General features: G+C 36.0%; 4 protein-coding genes across 5 annotated transcripts; 1 reads left to right on the plus strand and 3 right to left on the minus strand.

The window, feature by feature from the left end:
- LOC18605401 (chloride conductance regulatory protein ICln) lies at positions 497-3429 on the minus strand. Of its 2 annotated transcripts, none has more exons than XM_018117562.1 (7): positions 3035-3429; positions 2795-2918; positions 1860-1974; positions 1691-1750; positions 1511-1573; positions 1324-1418; positions 497-861 (listed from the first exon to the last, which is right to left on the minus strand). In XM_018117562.1, exons 1-7 carry the CDS (start codon positions 3199-3201, stop codon positions 775-777), a joined length of 711 nt encoding a protein of 236 aa, XP_017973051.1. In that variant the 5' UTR covers positions 3202-3429; the 3' UTR covers positions 497-774. The 2 variants fall into 2 exon arrangements, with proteins under 2 accessions (XP_017973051.1, XP_007038445.2); XM_007038383.2 differs by having other exon boundaries at positions 1511-1570; positions 3035-3428.
- LOC18605402 (40S ribosomal protein S13) lies at positions 4807-6514 on the minus strand. The gene is made up of 5 exons (XM_007038384.2): positions 6350-6514; positions 6189-6261; positions 5967-6105; positions 5617-5803; positions 4807-5021 (listed from the first exon to the last, which is right to left on the minus strand). Exons 1-5 carry the CDS (start codon positions 6370-6372, stop codon positions 4988-4990), a joined length of 456 nt encoding a protein of 151 aa, XP_007038446.1. The 5' UTR covers positions 6373-6514; the 3' UTR covers positions 4807-4987.
- Positions 13709-17294, plus strand: LOC18605403 (BRASSINOSTEROID INSENSITIVE 1-associated receptor kinase 1). The gene is made up of 4 exons (XM_007038385.2): positions 13709-14406; positions 14946-15206; positions 15303-16172; positions 16475-17294. The coding sequence occupies exons 1-4, from the start codon at positions 13983-13985 to the stop codon at positions 16954-16956; spliced, it is 2037 nt and encodes a 678-aa protein (XP_007038447.2). The 5' UTR covers positions 13709-13982; the 3' UTR covers positions 16957-17294.
- LOC18605404 lies at positions 20721-21933 on the minus strand. Its single transcript, XM_007038387.2, has 2 exons — positions 21731-21933; positions 20721-21612 (listed from the first exon to the last, which is right to left on the minus strand). The coding sequence occupies exons 1-2, from the start codon at positions 21920-21922 to the stop codon at positions 21019-21021; spliced, it is 786 nt and encodes a 261-aa protein (XP_007038449.2). The 5' UTR covers positions 21923-21933; the 3' UTR covers positions 20721-21018.

The following is a 25153-nucleotide window of genomic DNA, read 5'->3' on the forward strand; positions in this document are numbered from 1 at the left end:
TATTACACGTCTCTTTCACATTTTTTTTTTTGAAGGGCAAGAACATTTCATTGAATAGGGCAGAGAATGATCCCTTCAGCTGCTAATCCCCTGTTCCAAAGAGATCTAAAGGGCTACACAATTCAGCCTCGAAAAAGCTACAAATACCCTGTTACAAGGGTCCTAAATGCCAACACATTTCAGCCACAAATACACAGGATAAAAAACTAGAGCCTTTGTTTTTTGGCTCAACTACATAATGAGATAATTGTAGGTAACACATTTTGGGTCTTTTAGATGCTAATATGAATCCAAATTACAACCCTAATGAGATTTTAATCATCTTCTACAACTTTTGAGATTAAGGTATCTTCAAATTTATCATCAGAAAAATGTTCTCCAAGGCATGATACTAAAGCTAGAACTGTTGACACCATAGCATACTTGATTAAAACCAGTATTCTGTAGCTAACATCTATCCATTTGATTTGCGCTAAGGGCGAGAGGTTGACAAACATGTCGCCAACAGAATGTTGCCAAACTCCACTATACTACATATATGAACGTATCATAACCTGAGCTTCTACGAGCACTATCTGATACATGAATAACAAAACGAAGAACAAAATAATTTTAAAAAGTTTCTTTAAAAGAAAACAATGTCAACTTGTTCAAGTGATCAAGTATATACAACAAAGTTTGGGCATGGAGCAAAATCAGTTAAAAGCAACACTAGAATTATGTTCACTCTTGCCATATGCTGAATTTCCTGTAACACGACAGTCACATGGGAGCTCACTGATGATGTTGATGATGATGACTGCTATCACTAACTTGTTCCATCTCTTCCGCATCCTCAAAGCGTTGATCATTGATTTGAAGCTGCATGTTTTTGTGGAAATGGGTTAAATGAGAAAAAGCCTAAGAAGCAAAGCAAGAAGGAACACTAGAAAGGTATTTCAGAAAAATTGCAAAGTATAACAATGACAACATGGATAAGAAAAGCCAATTACAGAAGTTCCATCTAATCACAGCCCTAAAATTTGTTGTTGACCCAAACAAATAACAGAAGATGTTAAAATGAGATGAGCCACAAATTGTAGACAACAGGGAAGCCATCAAAAACATAGTAAGCAAATGATTTTCAAAGCAAAATAAACCAAATAACATTAACAGGAAACCTATACACAAAATAAATATCCTGTTAGATAAGTTTCAATTGGCCACAGCTTTGGTGTTGGCTCACAAGGAAATAATAGATAACCTTGACAAAATTAATATATATTAGGAATGAGCGAAACACGACCTCCCAGCACCTAGAAGAATGAAATTTCACTATCATACCTCAAGCACTGTGCGAGCTAGATCATGATCACCATTTGAATGACCAATTGAGTTTGTTGGATTCTGGGGGAAATGCCATTCCGAATCATCACCCTCTGGAGATGCATTAGAGATGTAAAGAACATGCAAGCACATAAAGGAAACCATGGAGAGATTTCAGAAAGTATTAACACTGTCTATCCCATACCTCCAGCTTCATCTTCCAACTGATCAGCACCAAAAACCCAATTTGGTCCTTCTTCTTCTCCTTCTAATGCATAAACCAAAAACATAAATAACCATGCAATCAATAAAGGTAGCATGCCCATACAACAGCAAAAACTTCTCAATTTACAACTCCATAAGATTACTGGGAAACGGAACTCACCTTCAATAGGCTCTGGATTTAACTCAGCACACTCACAGAACATCTGAAACAGAGTGTCCACTATCACATAATAAATGAAAATAAAAGTTAACATTCATTGCCACTACAGATAAAAACAGCAGAAAAATGATCTAAGCATTAGAAGAGGAAAATTCTGAAATATACGCACATTGGCTAGCATCTGAAGGAATAAGCCTCATCTCGGTGACCTTGGATAAATCTAAAACCTCATTACATTCTGAATCTGAGTCCTCAGACACATCTTCATCAGCTCCAGTTTCAATCTTCAGGCAAAAAACCGTTAATCAGACCCAGTATACACCAAAGGGAGGAAAGGAACATGCGAATAATGGACAACAAGATCAGGAGCACCAACGACTTTACAGGGGGAGAGAGAGAGAGATTTCAATAAATGAGAAAACCATGGACTACAAGCACTTGTTGGAAACCAAAAAATTGCATATCCCCAGTCCAAATGTACAGAGAAACTCACTTAATTAGGAAATGAAAGTAGTTATTACAGTACATATTAAACTTACAAACTTTAAACTTTATTCATAATAAAAAATTGGTCATCCTAAATGACATTACTGTTTAGAGCTTTTCCAATCGTTCCTGAATTCTTGGTTTTGTTTCAACCCATGGTTTGAAAAAATGCACTGAGACTAGATGACAATTATAAACTTATGCTGACAGCTCCATTCCACATTAAATTCCATACTTCAACTGTCATGTTAGTTTAACCTAAGAAAGAACTGGCAAAATTTGGAGCCACTCCCTTGCCCATTTTATTGGCCGAGTTGCACATATCCACCAATAAATAAAAATGCATAATAAAGATTTTCTTTCCCCAGGTTGCTTCTCACCAATCAAAGAAAGTTGAACAAGCATCCAAAGAGTTCAACAGCTATAAAGAAACAAAGTGATATTGAATAAAAAGACCGCAAAATACACATTTTAATTTACTATTTTAATCAACTGAAAGCAAAGCATGAGCATGATTAGTAACTAAAATCATCACAAAACCTAAGCCAAACTTAATAAGGGCAAGGGAAGTATGTTTTCTAAGTAAATAAAGGAGAAATAAGAAAAGGTCTGGAAAACCTGAGTGTAAATACAAGGAGAATGGTAGGCCTCCGGGTCCCTTGAAACAGCGTGAAGCGACAGAGAAAAAAAATCAACAGCGTAGCCCTTTGCGCTGTCCACATCACTCAGCCAAATCACTTGCCTGCAACGACCCAAAAAAGAAAAAATAACCCCAGAAGTCCTAAACTTTAAATGCAACTAAAAATGATGCTGATTATATGCAACAATTCGAGTAATTGTAGAGAGAGTTAAGGGTACTTGGTGGTGATGTAGAGAGTGCCAGGGGATTCCGGGGCACGATTCCCAAGTGCGATGGAGACGGAAGGCTGGACGTGAACAAGCTCCTCGCCATTATCTGTATCGAGAACGGGCTCTCCGGCTCCGTTGCCAACTCTTGCCATGAACTGCCTAAGCCCTATCACCATTTCCTCTGCTTGGGTCTGGGGTTTTCTCGTGAGTAGGTGTGGGTTTATGAATTATGATTATCGGTTTTCACCCTAAACAGGCCACTACCAGAAGATTCTAATGACTGGACCAAAGCAAACACTAATACATTAGACTTCAAACATTAATAACGCAATATAATTACCAAAGTCCGAGTCGAGTTGTTAAAAGCGGCTATTTTTGTACACAAAGAAGCCTCTTCAAACACCGTACCCTCCACGAGGGGAAGGCTTAAAGGGTTACCCCATATATTCCAAAATTAAAAGATTTCTTTGAATTAAAGGTTTACACAATAATGGGCAGTCGGCAACGAGGCGCAAGCGGAAAAACCTTGCTTCCTTTTAAGTGGTTTTTGTCTTTAGGGTTTTTATATTTTCGTGCACTCGCTAATCTAACTTAGGCATTTATAAAAATGACATCAGGCTTGGAGGTTTGGGCCCTTCTCTGAGCTGGATCAAGAAAACTGCAGACTGTACCAATTTTACTTTTGGGCTGATGGACAATGTTCTTTTCCAATAGCCGGCCTTTTACAGACCTGGATGCTGCAAAATGGAAGCCTAAAATAGTTTTACTTCTTTGACATCCTCCTTTCTCTTTCCAGGGCCTAACAGTCCACACATAAAAATCAAATAAGTAGAGACCCAAACGCCATTTTAAAGTAAGGGAGATTATTACGAACAACTTTCATTCCTCTTCAATCTCTAGTCTCACCTTATACCATTATACATTTTAAGACAAATTATTAGCACAGATCCTTCTAGTATCATCATTACTCACCCAGTAGTATTGTGCTATATTAGCAATTTAATATTAGGTCAGCCTTTTCCTTATGTCAAATTTAATGGTGTTAACAAACACTTCTGAGAAATGTCTAACCTAGAAGAAGAAAATTGCTTTTGAAATAAAACAATCACTTGAAACTTGAATCAACAAATCATTAGAATCTTTGAAACTCCAGTCATTTTAAGTCCGAAGACAATCTAAAAACCAAAAACCCAGACTATAAAATTTAATAGTAAATTTACTTAAACAAAAACATACACATTCGGCTTGCAAATTGTCCAACTAGTAAACTCAAGTCCACGGAGTACCAGAGCTTAACCAAAGTACGAAAATACCTCAAGATGTTAAAAAAAAAAAAAAAACAAAGTAAGATAAAGCGTAAATAACTCCTAGCTTTTAATTTCACTTTAATTTATCTCAGATCTATTAATATTCAAAATACACAAACACATAAATGTCGTTATGATATTCGATCCGGGTGACAAGTGTCTGCAACCAGCAGGATTTTCACCCTAAACAAGCCACTACCAGAGGAATACTGATATATGGTAGACACCTATTACCAAAGTCCATGTTGAGTCCTTGAAAGAGGCTATTTTTGGACACAAAGAAGCCTCTACAAACACCATACCCTGTTAATGGTCGACATTAAATAACTCTAACCCCTTCAAGGAGGGGAAGGCTAAACTGCTTTCAGCAATCCCGCTAACAATAATGTAGTAAGGGGGTATACTACAGATTTCAAAATTAAAAAGATTTCTTGCTTCAAATCTTAAATGAAGTACAAAAGAGAAAAAGGAGAATAGAGTAGAATCAGCAGAAAAACATGTTCTGGACTCTTTTCAGACATAACAAAATTTTTAACAGATATGAATAAAGTCTTACATCAGGACATATCTCACTAGAACAAGAACACAATCTAGCTCACTCAGAGCATCCACACAGAACCAGGATACCCCAAAATTGCACCAACCCACACCCAACCTAAGCAACAAGAGTGCTGGCAGTTGTAGACTCGCTGCAAACCAAAAAGATAAATCAATATTACAACACACAGCATTAAAAAAACAAACTCCAGGTAGAATATACAGGAATAGTTGCACGAAGTGCTTCTATAGTGATGAACATAACAAAGCAAATCAATTAATCAAAAGGAAGCCAATTAACATGTTTTTTCTTGCCAGATGCTGAAAATATTTTGAAGACAATCTACTGCTATGGCTTACATATTTATATAAGACATTGTAAACCAAATTATTTACTGAAATGAAACTTGTCATAATATATTCTAAGGCTTCTCTCAGATTCTAAAATTACAAATAGATTTCAAGCAATCTACGCATTTAGGTGTTCCATGTATTTACAGATTCTCGAACAAGATTTCCATTTGATTGAAACCATTACGTATAACCATGTTTCACATGAATAGCAATTTTGCAACAAAACCCATATAAGCAACTAGACATCAATTGCAGCAAAGCTCAGACTGTGATCTTGACAAGATGTAAATTATACTTAGACCATGTAAATTGAACGCAATTAGCTGATGAAATCAGTATATCACCCATTGACATGTTAATAAGAACACAAGCTATCAACAGAGACAGACTCACTATTTCCAGACAGGAGGAAGCTTCTTGGTTTTCTTGTAGTAGCGAGCAAGCCTGTGAATCCTGCTCTCAACAAGAATCAACCTGAACTTGGAATCCTTGTCCTTCCTGTTTCTCTCCAAATGCTTGCGGATGGCAACAGCCTTCTTGATGAGGTGGTACAAATCCTCGGGAATTTCAGGGGCAAGACCTATCCAAAAAAAAAAATTAACAGCACATAAAAAATAATGCACCACACAATGTTTAATCTAAAGAATAATCAATGAATATTTTCCACTTGAAACTTTATGCTAACTGGAAGGAATAAAGGACATTGACCAATCATATAGTCAAACGAAAGAAGAATATATTACCATGAGCCTTGAGGATACGCAAGATCTTGCTTCCAGTAACGCTCTTAACCTGAGCAATACCATGGGAATCACGAAGAATGACACCAATCTGAGAGGGGGTCAAACCCTTTTTTGCAAACTTGCATATGTTTTCCTCAACCTGAACAAATTAACATTGAATCATAAGAAAATTTCCTCGGCATTTCTGTCAGCAAGGAATCTGAAAAGGGATAAAGGACTCACATCTTGAGAAGAGATCTTGAGCCAGCTTGGCGGGGTTCTCTTATAAGGCAGAGCTGAGGCAGAAATACCCTTACTGAAACAAAGCGAAAATGTTAATACGCAGATAAGTATACGTAGAAATATAAACATATAGAGAGAGATTGCGAGGAAGAGAATAGTACCCACGACTGTGCATGCGACCCATGGTGACGGCTGTGGTGGTGAGACTTCCCTGTTTCTGCTGAGGCTTTTACTGGGCAGTCGGCAACGAAGCGCAAGCGCAAACCCTAGCTTCCTTTCAAGCGGTGTTTCTCTTTAGGGTTTTTATATTTTCATACACTCGCTAATCTGACCAAAGCATTTATGAAAATAACACGCATATCCTTGGGCTTGGAGTTTTGGGTCCTTCTCCGAGAGGGATCAAGAACACTGCAGACTATACGATTTTAATATTTGGGCTGATGGACCATGTTCTTTTACAAAAGCCAGCCTTTTATAGGCATCGATGCTCTAACGAACAAAAGCCTTAAATCGTTTTTCTTCTCTGACATTCCCCTCTCTCTTTCCAGGGCCCAACAATCCACACATCAAAATCAAATAATTGCAAGAACTGAACGGGGACCAAAAAGCCATTGTAAATCAAATTCAAACAAGGGAAATTATTACATACAACTTTCATCCCTCTTTAAAGCAGACATAATAAAATATACTAGCATAATGTAATATTATTGAATAGGACTAAAGTCTAAAAATGTCGTAATCAAAAGGGTTTATCCAATAATATTTCCGGACATAAGGTATATAATTATATTGGGATGCATTAAAAGTTTTCAAACATGGTACTAATTAAGTCAAAGCTTAGTTCATGGCTGCCGATACTTCCATGAATACAATAAAATCCAAAGGTGGTTGCCAGCTTCAGGAAAAATAAGCATGTCTAACTTGATCATATTTACCGCTAAAAAGAATGTCTCATTTGATCGTAACATGTCTCAACTTAATTAATCCTCCTTTTTTCAGTTGGTATATTGGTCTCAACCTCTTCTTCCGTTTATGTGCTGACCGAAGCAAACAGAATGATTGTCCCGGTAGAACGTTGATGCAGTATGTCTTCATGGTTTGGCCCAGGGTTTGGTGAAGCATGTTAATGCTTTGGGCTCAATGAGGAATTATGAGAGGTAGAGCGCTATGCCTTTTTTATACAATCTTTTCTCTTTTTTTACGTTTCTTTTTTCTTTTTCTGAAAGCAATGCCTTTATTGGGAAAATGAGAATATAGCAGCAAGCAATCAGGGACTTAAATTGCCTGCAAATTTTGAATAGAAATTACTTTCCTTAAGACATGGCACACCACCTGGACCTCCCTTAACTTCTCCTCCAGGTGTTGTAGCAACTTATTGGACAAAACCTAAGCTTCCATGGCACCCTGTGCTATCCTGAACCACATGAAACAGCGCTTGAAGAAACGATCTCAATGATGATAGAATAGGAAACTGCCCCATTCTTAGTAAACAGCTGAAAAAGCCCAAGTTTTCATTTCAGCCTGGTTTAGAGTCGGTTTCCTCAACCAACTTCAAGAATCCTCAGTAGGGTTTGGAGTTCTTTTTTTGCTGATCATGCCCGCCATTCCGCCAGAATGCCAAAAACTGGCTTCAACCTTTTCTGTGGAAAAAGAAAGCAAGATGCTCAGATGCTAGATTAGATAAGAATCATTGCTTTTAGCCTATGATCCTGAGGACAGCTGCTATTATTTGTATAGCTCGAAAGGATGGAAATAGTAACCGAGTCTCGCAAAATGTCTTCCTGCATTCAATTTGAGTTAGATTTAATAATTAACATGCCTCTTTGCTAGGTCATAGCAAAGCTAAGTAATTTGGTCCCAAGACATAGGTAGCCATGTGGAAATGTTATCTAACTAAGTTGAAGTGGTTGCGATGTTCCTTTGTAGTCTGAACTGCTAAAGAAGACTAGCATTAACGTTATGTTTAGTTGACCAAAATTAAATATGGAGTAAATTGTCATGATCTTTTATTTGTTTTTGGCCTGTGATTGTCATGATATTTCAAGCACCCCAGAACGCAGAGGACTTAAGTTTTTCCCCTTGAACTTCAATTACTTGAATTGGAAGATCCAACAAAGAGATGGAAAAGGTGTTGTGGTGCTCCAAAGGACTCGCAAAAGCTAAGAGAAAGGAACTTCACCATAACACTTTAAAGCTATGAGCCCATATTCTTTTGCTGCAAATCTTCACTTACAAGATCAAATATATAAATTAGTGTTGTTTATTCTGTATGTCCATTTGTTTGTTACAAAATACAAATGTAATATGTGTCACACCCTTTTTGTTAAAAAGTTTATATTTGATGTATAGTCAGTATATAAATCTTATATATTGTCAGTAAACTTTATGTTATCATTTTATTAAAAAAAATAAATATATAATTTTACAATCTCTTAAAAATAAATATACTAGTTTTATTTTTAATTTAATAAAATATTTTTTGCTTTTTTTCAAAAATTTACTCCTAAAGTTTTTTTTTAATTTCTCACCCTTCCTTTGCACCTTTCTCAAAAAAAAATAATTACTTTGCATAATACCTAACTCATCCTCTTTCAGCAACTTTAACACCTTGCAGCTCTGCAGCATGGATTGTTTGGAAACACAACTCTTTGGTAATACCCTCATGAAGAAGTCTACTAAGATAAAAATATTCAACTCCACAATTATCGGTCCCATGCCCCAAAATTCCTTCTTTGATGCAAAAGATACATAAACCCTTTATAAACTTGATAATGGTCAATCAAAGACACTTCTATTAATTGATAAAGAATAGAATTTAGAAAAAGAAGTCTTGAGTTTATGGAAAGTAATTCTTCCATAGGTTTAGAGCTCCAGCATTATAGCTTTTGCCAAACTCAATTTTACAAAAAGAAAAAAAGAAAAATGGGCTCAAGAACCTTTGTAGGATGATTGACATCATTTGTAACTTTATGCTCTATAAGTTTCTTTTGCCAAATTCTTGTGCTTTGGTAGTTAAATTCTTAGCCACCTAGCTGCTTTAATGGAAGCTTTTGTTATCTCATCTACCAAAGGGAGATGCTCCTCAATTTGATGTTGACCTTATTATGCAATATTCTTACAAAGTTCTCCAGCTTGTTGCATGATTCCTACAAATAAAAAGGCTTAAAAGTGACAAGTAGAAGAAACCCAACAAACTGTCAAAATACCCTATATTTTTTTTTGAAAGGCCAAAATACCCTATATTTGACATTTGAGTTTTGTTGAATTACATAAAGGCCTGATATTGTATTTGAAGCACCATCTACTTGGACAGCTAGCAGTTGGCATTGTATCATATCATACAGTAAATTTTATTATTAAGAAATGTGAACAGAATGGACCACAGAAGTTAAAGGAAAGCAACATGTTCCCACTTCCCAAAGACCCATCATACGGTATATATAGCTTTAGAATATGTATAAGCTAACTCTTGGATAAAGAAAGCTGGGATTTTCGTGTAGAAATGAGCTTAACATATTGCCTCGCAAAAGGGTGATCTAAGTGGGAGCACTTCCTTTTAGCTAGCTAGCATATGTATAAGCTTTTAATCTCACATACAGAAGCATGAGTGGATAATAAAATATAACAAGAGATGCTTTGTCCCTGTGCAAAGTAAATGGAAAAGCTTCAAAAAGGCTTGAGGCAGCAGGGTATAGATCCTCCAAAGTCCAGAGCACAGTGTTGAACAGATAAAAAAACAGAAAAACAAAAATTTGGGAGCACCGCATCTCCAAAGCATTGTTGGTCTACAATAGACCAATGCCTAAAAAGCAACATTACTGGAATATAATAAGCTATAACAAACCTTCTTTTGCGGTCAATGAGGTATATTTGTTGTGTTAAACAAATGGGATTGAAGTAGTTATAATAAAATATGGGTTTCTCCATACGCAAGCTGTGGCTTACACCGATGCAATTTTGTGCAACCCTAGATATTCTGATGTTCAGTAAACACTTTAACATGTACCTCCAACTGCTAATCTATATGGAAGAATCCTATCTTTCGGTTGTTAGCGGGAGAAATCAGAGGAAAAAGACAGTATCCAATGTGCAATTATTCTATCTATACAGCATATAGGTAATCAAAATCATGACCAACACATCGATTTTCTTGTTTCAAATCAATAGTGCAATAGGATATATAGCAGGAGAATGGATATAAAGGTGGTTGGTATGTTCGTGGCCAGTGCAATCAATCTTTCAGACTCTAAATTCTTGCCAAGCGGTGGGCCTGAAAAGGCCGTATTCTTTCTACGATCTTGTTGTTGTCAAAGAGTTACAAAAGCAAAAGACAGGTTACTTTAGAGTGTGGTTCATATCCCGTCATTTTTTCTTGCAAATTTTGTTTTCACAAACTCAAAGCAAATTCTGTAAACACACAAATGTTTTTTTATCGGATGTATCAGGCAACGTATCCCATCGTAGTCATCTAGTATTTCTAGATTCCAAATCTTGTGATGCCTGACGTTTGCTAGCTTCCAATATTGGAACTACAAATTGCTAATGTGGTCCAATATCATATATTGTTTTCACTTTCATTTTTGCTTCCCTACTCTAGTGCTTTTGGCAACTACAGTTTGGCACTTGGTTTTTTTCTGGATTTATATAACGGGGACGTAAGCCAAAATTTGCGTCTCCCGAGATCCTACTGCAAACCTGGACACAATTTTTTGGACAAGTTTGAGGAAAAAGAAAACAAATATAGGATACAATTCAAATTATAATTAATTCTTTATTAATCCCCACTAACACTAAGGCACTAATTTAGTAAAAAAGGGAAAAATTCAAAAATTATGCTTTACATTTACGCAGGTTATTTTCTTTTGTTATTTTTTTCTAGGATCTGTGCTAATACTTAACACTTTGTCTCACTAGAAAAAAAATTTAAATAAAATCTATGACATGAATCATTTCAGAAATTTTCAAAAAAAAAAAAACTGTAACAATTAAAATCAACCCATTAACACTAATATCATATTTAAATCAACCGTTAACATAATCAGCATCAAAATTTCGAAATCCCATAAGCTAAACTCAAATCAACACAACCACATGATCGACAACGGAGGTTTTATGATGACAAATCGTGTGAAAGCGAAAGAAGTAGAGATGAAAGATAGACAAGCAAAGAACAAGAGAAAAATAAAGAATGATTCGCTCCATGATTTCGAACATTCAATTAAAGTAACTCATCCATTTCAAATCTCCACTCAAGAGCTTAGTAGAGGCTGCCGCATCATGCCAACTAGAGGTGGTTGGGAGGCAAGTTGGACATGTTTGGTGGTGGTTTAAAGTGGCTCTTTTCAGCACTTAATTGTTATTTCATGGAGATATTAGAGGAGCACACTCCAAAAATTCTACTCACATTTTCCATGAACCGAATAGACCTATTTTGTTGTGACCAACACATTTTAGCCTCATCTACCAACTTTTTTTTTGCACACAGAGATATAAAATCCATCGCAAAGGGTTGGCCACAACCAAGTAGTAGTAGTAATTAAGTTTTTCCTTTATCTAAATTATACTAGTAAAAATTAAAATGAGCTGAAGGAATGTAGTATACAACAGAAATACTGATGAATGATTGTGGCGGCGAAAGTGGCTGGTGTGTATGTAATTGTTCGCAATCATGAATGATGCGCCTATCCTTTTCTTGTCCAATTTGGTGTTACCAGCCCTCTGTGATGTATAAATGCTCACTGGAGCACTGCGCGTGTATCTCGGTCTCTAAGACATCACGGGTTCGGGTCCTACCGTCCTACTGATCAATTAACCAAGCAAATACAGAACAAATGAGAAATAAAACGATGGAATGTTGTATTTGAATTCATTATATTCTGTTTAAAACGTGGTGTATATATATTTGAATCTCCCTTTTTTCAAAATAAAAAATAACAAAAATTTTGAATAGATTTTTTGTATTTTTTTTTAAAGTAGAATTCATTCATGAATAGATTTTCTGTACTTTTGAAAATAACAAAACATAAGCTTAGAATGGAGGTTTTCTATTTTCAAAAACGACAAAGCAACAAAGCAAAAAAAATTCCCCACACAGTATTTGAAAAGAAACAAATGGAGCAGGCTACTTCTGCTAAGGGCAACTCAAGAAATCTTGATCAGCAAAAGTTAACTACAGTTATCAGTAGGAAATAAAAAGAAAATTACTGAAAAATAAAAAATCCATTTACAGCGAAGAGGGTTGTCTAAGCTAAGGGCATGGAGAGTGGAGTGCAGGCAGTCATGTCAGAGTCTGACTTTTTCTGACACAGCACAATCAGAGAGGTCCGAAAGGAGGGCAATAAAGTTTCTACTTCTATTTTTTTTTTATCACCTACGGTTCTAATTAACCAGAATCACCACCACTCAGTCAAACACCCTAACCAGGTTATCTTGAAACTCGACGGCTCAAAATCGCTCTATCTATCATGGCCTTACCGTAGAATGTTTGCATGGGATCGTGGCTTTTTTCAAATTCGAACTACTCTATGGAGCGGGGAAGGGAATCCAATTACAGAACGGCTACAGAACCTCGTGAGGACCGTAACTGACCACCCATAACCACCACGTGGCATACGTACTTGCTCTCAGTTTAACGTTTCGTGGACCCATTTTCGGGCACTGATTGATTTGATTTGGGCCGTCAGATTCTTTTTGACTGCATAGATCAAACTTTCTCTCTGTCTCTCTCTCTCAAAAAGAAAAAAAGCAGCATGTGGCATGCTACTTTCTTTCTTTCCTACTGAAAGACAGGCAAAACCAAGTCAAGACACGGAGCCAGGCATAGAGGTTCAATTAGCCCTTTCAAAGTTAAACTTTGATTATATTATTTCCTTAATGTAATCTATTTGCCCCTTTCATAAGCTTCACATGTGATGCTAGCATATTAGAAGAAAATCAATGCTTCACTCTTACCAAAATTTGTAAAAGAAAATACATTACTACTATTACCTTTGTAAATTAAAAAAAAAATCTTGGTGGCATAGATTATAACATATATTCTAGTGTACATAATTAAAGTAATAAATGCTACATTGTTTTTTAAGAGTTCTCTAATCAAGATCAAAAGAACAGTACTACTTGTTTTAAATTCCAATGAATCATAAATAGTAATCAATTTTCATAAGTGTTCTTAGCAAATTGCTGCATGCCATAAATTCCCATTATGATTTCAGAGAGTAACATATTGTTGTATGAGTGGCCATACACTAGGCAAGCTTCCCTCTTGGAATATCTCTTTATCAGATGGAATGTGAAGGGCGCCACAGGTCAACCAAAGTCTCCTCTTCACCACCTGAACTAGAAACACTATCATGCAAGTGAGCCTCAATTACTCCTCGATGCTCCTTTAAAAGGTCAAAAAATCCAACGGCCCACACTCTTTAAAGTCATAGCTACTTCCTTTTTCTTCTACTTTTTTTTTTAAATTTTTTTGGCTGTAACCTACTTTTTTTTCGGCAATTCCACTGTAATAGTATTAGTACACCTTTTTCCTACTGAAAGAGGGCATGGACATCTCTGCATCTTTGTCTCTTCCTCGCCCTCTTCTCTTTGTCCGAGAGAGAGTGTGACTTGATAGCTGAGAAAGAGAAAAAAAAAAAAAGAGGAAAAACAGAAGAGCTCCTACTATTGCCTGTAAGGCAAGAAGCAAACAAACGATTGACCACCCAGCCGGAAGATCGGAAGCATTTGTTTGCTCAAGAGCAAAACAACCCATTTTCTTCTACCATTTTTGAGTTGAAAGTTTGAAACCAAAACATGGTTTCTACAGTACCTCTCTTCTTTTTCTTTATTCTCTTCACTACCCAATGTTGTTTCAGTGCAAATACTGAGCTGAGAGCACTCCTGGATATGAAAGCTGCTTTAGACCCAGATGACAAATATCTCTCTTCATGGACCATCAATGGTGACCCTTGTGATCGTTCTTTTGAAGGTGTCGGCTGTAACCAGAAAGGGCAAATAGCCAACATTTCTTTGCAAGGGAAGGGGCTTTCTGGCAAAGTCTCATCAGCTATTACTGGGCTTAAGCACTTGACAGGGCTTTACTTGCATTACAACTCTTTGTATGGAGATATACCAAGAGAAATAGCTAACTTGACTCTGCTCAGTGATTTATATTTGAATATGAATAATCTCTCTGGTGAGATTCCTCCGGAGATTGGTAACATGGGTAGCTTGCAAGGTTAGTGCTACTATATTTTGTTTATAAATTTTGAAAATTTCTGTTTTATTTAGAACGGATTTTTCGAGGTTTGAGGTTCTAAGAAGCTTTGGGCTTCTTTCTTGGGGTGTGTATATATTTTGATGTCATGCAGCTCCATGTCTCTTATTTAACATGGGTTTTCTTTATTTTGGCCAATGATTTGTTTGTTGAACTGAAAGAATTTCAAATCTTGCTATGTTTGGATTCTGAGAAAATTTTTTGACAGACAGTGAGACACACTGGCATGTGCTTCAAAATTAATGTCATATTTTCTCATTTAGGAAAATGAAAATAGCAAGGTAAAATTTAAAATTTATTCAAGCGTGCCTCTTATTAACATGTCCTTTTTGTCCCTGCTGCAACAAAATGGTTAGTTCCCGCTGGATGTAGAGCCTTAAAGTATTACAAAGCTCAAAAATTTTCCTGAAAAGGATTGAACTTTTAACCCATGATTTATTTTGTGTCTTTGGTCGTTTGAAACTAATCTTCACTTAACTGTGTTCTTTTTTTTTGCATAGTGTTGCAGCTCTGTTATAACCAGCTCACTGGAAGCATACCGACGCAGTTGGGATCTTTGAAGAAGCTTAATGTTCTTGCCCTGCAATCGAACCAACTTACTGGTGCAATCCCTGCAAGTCTAGGAGATGTGGGTACATTGATGAGGCTTGATTTGAGCTTCAATCGTCTATTTGGTTCAATCCCTATGAAAATAGCTGATGCTCCTCTGCTTGAAGTTCTAGACATCCGAAACAATTCTCTTTCTGGCAATGTTCCTCTTGGTAATCATCTTTTTATTATAGCGTCGGTCAATATTCATCTTGGTCTTATTGGAGAAAATAAACTCCATTTGATTTTTTTTTCTTTGCTTGCTGTAGCCCTTAAGAGACTGAATGATGGGTTCCTGTTTCAAAATAATCTGGGTCTATGTGGGTCTGGTTTTTCATCACTGGAAGCTTGCAATACTTCTGATCATATTAATCCAAACAGACCTGAGGCGTATGGACCAGGGACAACTGGTCGTCCTAGAGAAATACCAGAGACAGCAAATCTGCAGTTACCTTGTGAGCCAACTCAGTGCTCAAAGCCATCAAAATCTCAAAGGGGTCCTATTCTTGTGGGCCTAATTGTTGTCACAGTTGCATTATCAGCTATAGGAATCCTCACATTCACACAATACCGTCGCCGGAAACAGAAGCTTGGTAGTTCATTTGAAATTTCTGATAGCCGTCTTAGCACTGATCAAGCCAAGGGAGTATACAGGAAGAATGGCTCTCCACTCATTAGCCTTGAGTATGCTAATGGTTGGGATCCTTTGGCTGATAGCAGGAATTTCACTGGCTTTGCCCAAGATGTCTTTCAAAGCTTTAGGTTCAATTTAGAAGAGGTGGAGACAGCTACTCAGTACTTTTCAGAGGTAAATTTATTGGGGAAGTGTAACTTTTCTGCAACCTATAAAGGGATTCTGAGGGATGGATCTGCTGTTGCTATTAAAAGCATCAGTAAAACTAGTTGCAAATCTGATGATGCAGAGTTCTTGAAGGGCTTGAATATTTTGGCTTCATTGAAGCATGAGAATTTAGTGCGATTGAGAGGATTTTGTTGTTCAAAGGCCCGGGGAGAGTGCTTTCTAATTTATGATTTTGTTCCCAATGGGAATTTGCTACGCTGTCTTGATGTGAAGGATGGTGATGGCCAGGTCCTGGAATGGTCCACTAGAGTTTCCATAGTTAAAGGCATAGCCAAAGGTAGGTTTAGTTTTGCCTTTATCTATTGCGGGTTAAACGACTAGCTCTAATTAGATTTGTTTAATTATGTCTCAGTGCTTCACAATATGGTCTCTAGAAACTCCCAGCTGCTGTTTAACTTCTAATTTGATATTGCATTGACATCGAATGCTTTATGTTTTTGAGAAGCCACCTTGAGATTCTTGACATTCTTTTTGTCATATTTCTCTGTATAATCCCTTATGCTAAAATACCAACTACAAAATCTAGAATTTGGTTGTTCTTGACTTACCTTTACTAAGCTATCGTCCTTCTTGGAGCAGGTATAGCATATTTGCATGGGTACAAAGCAAACAAACCGGCTCTGGTTCACCAAAATATTTCAGCTGAAAAAGTGCTCATTGATCAGCGATTCAACCCACTGCTTTCAGATTCTGGCTTGCACAACCTACTTACCAATGACATTGTCTTCGCAGCACTCAAGGCCAGTGCTGCTATGGGTTACTTAGCTCCTGAATACACTAGTACAGGCCGTTTTACTGAGAAGAGTGATGTTTATGCATATGGAGTTCTTGTTTTCCAAGTCCTTTCTGGGAAGCGAAAAGTTACTAGCTTGGTACGTCTTGGAGCTGAATCTTGTCGATTCCAAGATTTTATTGACCCAAACCTCCATGGTAGGTTCTTTGAATATGAAGCAGCTAAACTTGCAAGAATTGCTTGGCTTTGCACTCATGACTCTCCTATCGAAAGACCATCTATGGACGCAGTTGTTCAAGAACTGGGTAACTGCAGTAGCTGTCTCTAGTGGCTTCAATCTTTATCTGATCAAATTTTCAAATGGTGATGATAAGCTGGAGATGATGTGTCACTAACTACTCTCTGGGGATGAAAAGGAGCATGCTTAATTTGAGTCCTGCTGCTGAGGACTAGACCTTGTGAATGTTGTGCATTATTATACCCTGCTAATGGGACTTTATAGGGGATTTTCCATGTGAAATCAACCTCAGCCTTGGGAAAATTTTGTAAATTGGTGGATTTTTAACCATTTGCAGAACGCTTGTAACCCTAATTTATCTTCATCTCCAAGATTTCTCTAGGCTTTTAATCATCCGTGTTTATTTTGAGCCTGCAATGCCTGGATCATTTGTTGTGCCTTAATTATGGTTGCGATTGATGTTTTGAGCATGTGATTGATGTTCTGTTTTTTTGTGTATTTTTAGAAAATAAATAAAAAATAAAAGGTAAAACTAAAAAAATAATAAATAAACAGCGAAAAGTAGAAAACAAAAATTTAAACAATATTAAAAATTCCTTCTCGGTGCTGATTAGCTAAGGCAGAGTAGGCTTCTCAGAAGTCAAGAAGTTAATTTTGAACCATGAAAAGAAGATCGATCAAATCTCCTCACGTCTTTCTTCTTTTGTTGGTTTCGAAGTACTCTTTTCACATGCTCCTTGATGACATTGAACTGTTCTTTGGGAGACGTCTGGTAAGGTATCGGTCTGGGCAGTATACTGATATTTTAGAGTACGAAAAAGGGGAATGATAGCTCTCCTGTTTCATTGGCATGCTTTAAGTTTAGGCCCCATCGATCCATTATTATCTATAGACAGTCATGGCCAATTTAGTCTTTGTCACTTATATCTATGTCGTCACAGGGGCAAAATTATGTCAAACAGACAAAGTTTACCTGTCCTTAACATGGGGAACGTCATAAACCTGAATGATTAATTAGGCTTCTTAATGACGACTATCTCTGTATTTTCCTCCTTGCTCCTTGGATTCCTAATTTTCTATAGTTCTTCAGGCTCAAAAGTGGGATCCCATATAACCGAGCAGAGATAAGGACAAAAAAGACCCCTCCAGAAACAATCACGGGCGGTATTTTGATCTATCTTGGATGACTATACAATATCATGAACAGGAGAAGAGAGAGAATCCATGTCGGGCAAAACATCAAAATGGTTGTAATGTACAATCTGATCCCATATCGTGGAACTGATATTTTCTACTAAAATTTCCTACAAATTTACAACATTTAAATTTGAACAGTTTGCTCACCAAAGTTAACTAGCGGGTGTAAGTAATACTTTGTTCTTGTCCTCTCCCTTTGTCCTCTCTTTTAACCACGTGCTTGTCAATTTAAAAAGTGAGAGTTAGGGGCTTAAGGCCGTCTGGGCTCCGAAGGAATTCCGAGTCGCTGCAGTTGCTTGGGGAAGGCTGCAACGAGTGTGACAACCCCACCAAGAGAGATGCTCCGCATGTGCAAGGAGCTTTAGACGCTGGCTTAGGCCTTTGGAGTCCGGACTTTCTGCAAACCTAGTTAAAGATGGACGCTCTTTTTATTGGGGGAAGCGCGAAGGTTGAAGATTGAGCCCAAAACGGTGGCTGCTGCCCTTGAAACGAAAAAGTTTACTCTATAGCACCACTCCAAGCCCTTGAGAAGTACGAATTCCAATTAGTTTTCTCTCAAGCATCCCGGCAACTCCAGGCTTTACATCCACCCCAAATATTCATCAACATGCTTTGATGTCCAAAATAAAAGGGACATTAAATTGAAGAACTCTGCAACCGTGCATAATTGTTAATCTATCTTAGAGACAGATTAAGGAAGACCCACGTTGCTTCAGAACAATTATAATTAAATTATGATCACCAACCTTTAATTATACCAAAATAGATCAAAACTATCTCTCTGCAAAATCTACCTGGCCTTACTGTGTTTGCACTGTTCTATGATCATTTCATATTACTGAAATTCTTATATACATCAATGTTGATCATGCTAGATTTCAACCATGCTAAAAAAAAAGAACAGAATTCAAAAATTAACAATTAAAAGTAAATAGCATTACAAAAATAAACATAGAAAACTAAAACTTCTATAAGATCACTTGTTTCGATATTTGATTGGATTAACATTCATACTTACAAGTAAATGATAAGAATCATACCTTTAGTAATGATTTCAATAAATCACAAGTCATGACCCCTTTTCTTGATTGCACACCAAAGATCGGTTGTCGCAAATCAAAGTTGTTCATGTGTCCCGTCTCTAACGGTGATCCACACAAGTGACAAATAAAAGCCTTCTTCAAAGTAAAAATTATGTGTATGCTGCGAAACAATGCTAGTGGCTAAGATTTCATGAATTTCGCCTTTCAAAGAACCGGTTTTGGTAGAAAAAATGACAAAGAAAAACGATTCTTGGAACCCACCTAAAAAAAACGTTTCTAAGGTGTAGGGAGCTTTTGATTTTTTTATCAAGTGTTTCTTAACTCTAATTCTTCTCATTTTGGTGCAGCATCCACATTTAAGTATTTATGGTGTGGTTAAATTACTGATTCAATTTTTTGTTAATTACAATTTCACCCTTCTACTTAATTAAACCATTTAATTAAGTTCATATTGGAAATTTCAAATTTTTAATTGGGAACAAATCCTATTTTTAATTTCACATTATCACCTTATTGTGTGTGACTCATTAACTCCCCAACATGTTAGTAATAAATATAAATTAATTTAATTGCTTATATTTATAGATCATGAGTGGTATCTAGCAATACATCATGACCACTCAAATGTTAGGAGAGTTAATATAGTTTGACTAACCTTTCAGTGTACAGTATTTCAGTGTAATTCGATCATTCATCAAATATCTCGAATATATCATGAAGTATTACACGGTATCACCGTTAGACCTTGTAAGGGTAAAATTAAAACATGACAATTCACATATAAGATAGATTTGGTATTTCAAGATCGATTGTTTACTTGTAAAGTAAAATATCTTAATATGTACCAGTATTTAAGCATTTTCAATATCCTTATTCTTGATAATACAATTACTAGGAACACATTTAGAAATAAGGTTTTAATGTATAAAAATCTCATAATTATTATGATTATAATTTCTTTTTAAGACCATTATGTTTTAAGGGCTTTTTCTGCACAAGTCTTTTATAACTCTTTATAAATAAACTTATAGATAAAAAAATATCTCATACATTATATAAAATATTCATAATGTATTTAACATGAAACATGACTAATTAATATAGTGTTTTACAAGCACAAAACCGATTGACTTGCAGGACTTACATTAATAAATCATGCCTTCATTATATGCATCATATTAAGGTGAATCCGTTAGGAATGAATAGATGAATTCTACATTTTTACTACTAGCTAATTATGTCTCTCCTATTGGGTGCTAATGACAATTAGTTATTGGAATTTTGTTTCTGAGGGAGATTAAGGCAAGGGAAAAAGATATTTCCATTTTGTAGCTGGATTAGTAAATCTGAGATAAGTAAAAACAAAAGTTATTATTAAATTTTAAGATGGATATATAATTTAAAATTAATTGAAAATAAATAGAGATAGTTTTATTATATTTATGCGTTTTAAATAATTTTTTCTTAATTGATGTGAAATTTTTTTTATTATTACTTTAATACCCTATCTATCAACAGTGAATTGCCTTATTGGCCTATTAACTGTCTGGCAATCATCTAAAATCAAGTGATAGAGGGTAAATGATGATTTTTGGGCATGTAAATTTCTGGAGGTCTTGTAAAAGGAAATTTCATCAAGGACGCCTTTACAAATTAATCTGCTTGTCTTTCGTACATGTGAAAAGCTCATATTGCCTCCATCAGTATCAAAGCACAATGGAATCAATCCTTTATCTTTGAGACAATTATTTACTGTATATAACTCGATATTTACAAATTAAAAGCTCTCCGATAAACTAATTTTGACCTATACTAAAGACCTTTTATTCCATTTGGTTGGCTGGAAAGCAGGGGAAATAAAGAGAGGAAATCTGGCTTCTCCTAAGCAATCAAAGGAAGCACTGCCCAAATTCTATGCTTGGATTCCTTTCCCTTGCGAAAACCTGACCCTGAACACATGCTCTTCGCCAGTGCATTTATCCACCTTTACAACCCAGTGACTTCTCTTTTCAAAACCACAATCAATTTTGGCTTTTGCAGCAATTCTAGTGACTAGCAGCCCTTCTCCTATGGGTAGCAATTGAGTTCTCGATCCACTGGACCGCCATGAACCTTTGGAAAATGCATTATAGCCCACAACAACGGCTCCGTTGCGTTTCGTACCTGCCTCCACTGCTCCAAGAATTCCTTCATGATTCTCCAGGTTGCAGTCGATAAGCACAAAATCAGCTTCCCTATAGTGGCTTAGCAGAAGATTTTGAGCTTCACCAACAACAAACTCAACGTGGCTTGCATCATAGCCCAGGATTTTCTTGGACAGTTGAAGTTCTTCAATTCCAGGGACGATGCAAACTACATGGCCACCAGTTTGGGAAGCAGCGGCCACAAGGGCAAAAGCAGTAGAGTTGGCAGCAGTAGCATATGCCACAACCATTAGTTGTGCATTGTTGCCAGCTGCAAGGGCTGAAACGAACTCGGCTACATTAGGTTCTTTGGCTTTCTGGCCCTGCAGGAAGATTACACAAAAACCAAGTCAGATAGGATTAATAGAGAATTGAAACGGGAACTAGACAAGGACAAGGAGAACTAATTGATATATTGTTTTGGATATCAGGGAAACTTACCATTTTCAATGTTTTGAGGTATGCTTTTGTGGCATTCTCAGCAGACCAGAAAGCCATCTCGTTTTCAGTTTTGATGCAGGTTTTGGATAGAAAGTAACTAGTGGGTTGTACAAGCCTTTGCACAAATGATGGATGGATGTCTTGGTCAAGAGAGAATGGGCTTATAAAGGGGGAACCTAAGGAGGGTGACATTATTGAAGAGTGCCATGTAAATCCAACTGGCTGTGTTTAAAAATTAATAAGAAAAAGAAAAAACAAAATGGAAAAAAATCCAACTGGGACAGGCTTCAAATCTTACCTGTAATTAACAAACGATTTCTATTTTCTCATTGTACCAATAGTTCTCTTTCCATTTGCTTGTGCCTGTATTTTTCTTTTCTTTCTTTTTCTTCATTACAAGGGGAAATAAAACTAAAAATTAAGTAAAAGAACACAGCTGGATCTTCAAAGTATTAAGAAATCAAATTAAGTAGATTGCCTTATTCAATCTGCAAATGGTGGATTTATCTCTGAACATGAACACTTTGACAGGTATAATCTTAAAATTAACTAGTTCATATATCATTATATCAATTTACATAGTATCATTTTCCAATTCTCTACCAATTAAATATATAAACCTGCTAACTAGGTTTTTATTTCCAAATTAGTTAGGGAAAAAAAAAGGACGGCATTAGGTAATCTTATACTTGCATATACATATATATGTTTATTGACCAACAGATCTTATGTAAACTTCCCAGAAGCCTCTCAATAATTATCAACAGTTTTCCAAGAAACATTATATGCTTAATTATAGTATTATATTGGAACCAGCATAAAAAGATTTAATTATGTAGGGTACACGCTACTGTGAAAATGTTTATATATGAATGGCCCGTTGTGTCCTTTATGGGAGGGACAGCAGAAATTTTGAAATGAAATCAGAAAATCTCCACAGCAAGGCATTAAATTATGTTGGTATCTTAGAGATAAAAAAGACAAGGCTCCATGTTAACTCTGCCCACAACACAACAAAACTCGTATTATTAAAATCAAAACTTTGAGATTAACTATGCTGGTAGAATGCTGGAACACAAGTTGCAAGTTGGGGTATAAGCCATTCTATCTAACTAGCAAATTAAGCTGCTGTTCTGGATGTTTTCCCGGCTTGTATCTGCTTCTTCGGATGTAAAAAAAAAAAAAAAAAAAGTTGTACGTTAAGGCACAATCCTTAATGTACGGGTGGTTTAATTAGAAACTCAGACAGTTGGCCTAGTATTTGGAGTTGTGACAATAAACTTTTTCATTTTCTTGGGGTGCATGTGTTTCTTGATAAATTCCATTTGACAAGCACTAAATTTATAAAGAAGAAGAAGCAAAAGTACTTTGAGGTGTACTTTTGCTATATCACGGATACTGTATTTGCTTAAACTAACTAATGAAGTTTCAAGAGAAAGTCAAATATGTAGGATTATTTTTTCTTGCGAAGTACAAATGGATATCTGGTTTAATTATGTTAGTAGGTAGCTAGCTACTTGTCATTATTCAGCCAAAAGAGAATAAAATCTCACCTTCATGGGTAAGTATTGCTAACTTGATTTCATGAGCTCTGCCTTAGTTTGCATACTTGAGGTGTGAGGATTCTCCTGTGAAAGTATCTTCATCACTTTGGGTTTAATGTTTGTGTTTAGTCTAATTTTTCCTTTGTATAAAAACAAAAATTATCTCACCTTTGTTGTGACCTTATCTTAAGACAAATTAAACAGAATAATTGTCTTGGATTCATAATGCTCTTCCTTGTTTATGCTATGCTTAAAATGAAAACCAAAGTACAGCTTCAATTGGCAGTTATTAAAAATCAAAGGTCATCTCATCTACCTGAGCAGGATTTCTTGCTGAATGCATAAGGCTGACATTATTTGCAGAAATGCATGTTTCTGCTCCATGCCTTAGCCTTTTTTGGTTGCATATGTCAATTGCCATGTCCTATTACGTAGTAGAGAGGTGCATGTACCATTAACGTGACCTTCAAACAAGACAAAACAAGATATTGAAAACTGATAGTAAAGTACTGTCGTAAAAAGCAAATGAAAAACAGAACCAAAATTGTCCATTTCAAGCATTCAAAGTTTCAAACCCTCCCTTTTTAAAATATTCAGAGAATAAGGCACTAAATGTAGCTGGCTACATTATTATTAAAACTCTTATTCTTGCCCCCCAAAACCCAAACAGAGATCTAGAATCTAGATCAGATCAAGATGCCCCGAACACATGGATAACGAAGCAAAACCACATCATTCAATTTCCTGTCTTGTGGTCGACGATATCTTGCATTATGAGAGGCCCCCCGTTTGTCTGATTCTGCATGGGGGGAGGATGCTATTGTTGTGGTCGAATATATAGCAACGGTCCGGCCAACTTGATGTTCTCGAATTTTTCTAAGCTATTAGGAAAATCAAGCGAACGTGGGAGTGAGAAGCTGAGGAGAAATGGGGGGTGCAGAATGAAATAAACAAGTTGTGGGTCTCAAGATTCTGCTTGAAAGGGTAACGCATCCTTGGAGGGAACATGTCTGCATGTGTCAGCAATAATGGTACAATTTTTTATTTAATACGGTATCTTATTTATATAGGTATTCATCTAATTATTAAAATTTGAGTACCAAATATCTCCACCTATATGTTTGAACACGTGCCTGCATGGGTGGAAATATGTGCATGTGCAAAATGAGAGGAGCTGCTTTTAAGCTATATAAAATTCATAGTGAACAAACTGTGCCATGAATTTGTTGAGACTAATTCAGAGGAGTTAATTAATGTATATAAAGAAACAAAATGAGGTAAAATGTACTCTCTCGAAAACCTAATTAAGTTAGTTTTTGATGCATTTTGCTGATGTTTATAATTGCCTCGAAAGATCTCAAAGTGAATGGATGAGATTTGTTACCTTTCTTGCATTGCATATGATATAATCTCGAAAAATTCTACTTATAAAGAGTTAGCAATAGAAAAAGAGACGTTCAATCAAATTCAAGTCAATACTTCTTTCTACGTTTTTACTAATAAAACCAAGTGTAATAATTGTGCTTTATATGATTAGGGTAATAATTTTAGATTAATGCACTAATAATTTATATGATTACTCTATTATATGTGCTAAATAGTTGTAAGAGACCTTTGAAGTTGTGAAAACTGTTTTAACATATTGATAAGTTTCGTGATATTATTATTGAATGTGTTCTTTTTGGGAATGCGTTCAGAGAAACAAATTATAGTGTTGACATTCTTGCAAAAATAGGAATGAATTAAAGAAAATTTTTGTAACTTGGTGTTGATTGGATGATAGTGTTAATTTGATGTTAGTTGATGATAAAAATTAGAAAAAATTGTGAGAAATGACCTTTTTTGATAAAGACATTTTAAAAGTAACAATCAAAATAAA

This window comes from Theobroma cacao, chromosome 3 (genome assembly GCF_000208745.1).
Source record: "Theobroma cacao cultivar B97-61/B2 chromosome 3, Criollo_cocoa_genome_V2, whole genome shotgun sequence".
Taxonomy (NCBI): domain Eukaryota; kingdom Viridiplantae; phylum Streptophyta; class Magnoliopsida; order Malvales; family Malvaceae; genus Theobroma; species Theobroma cacao.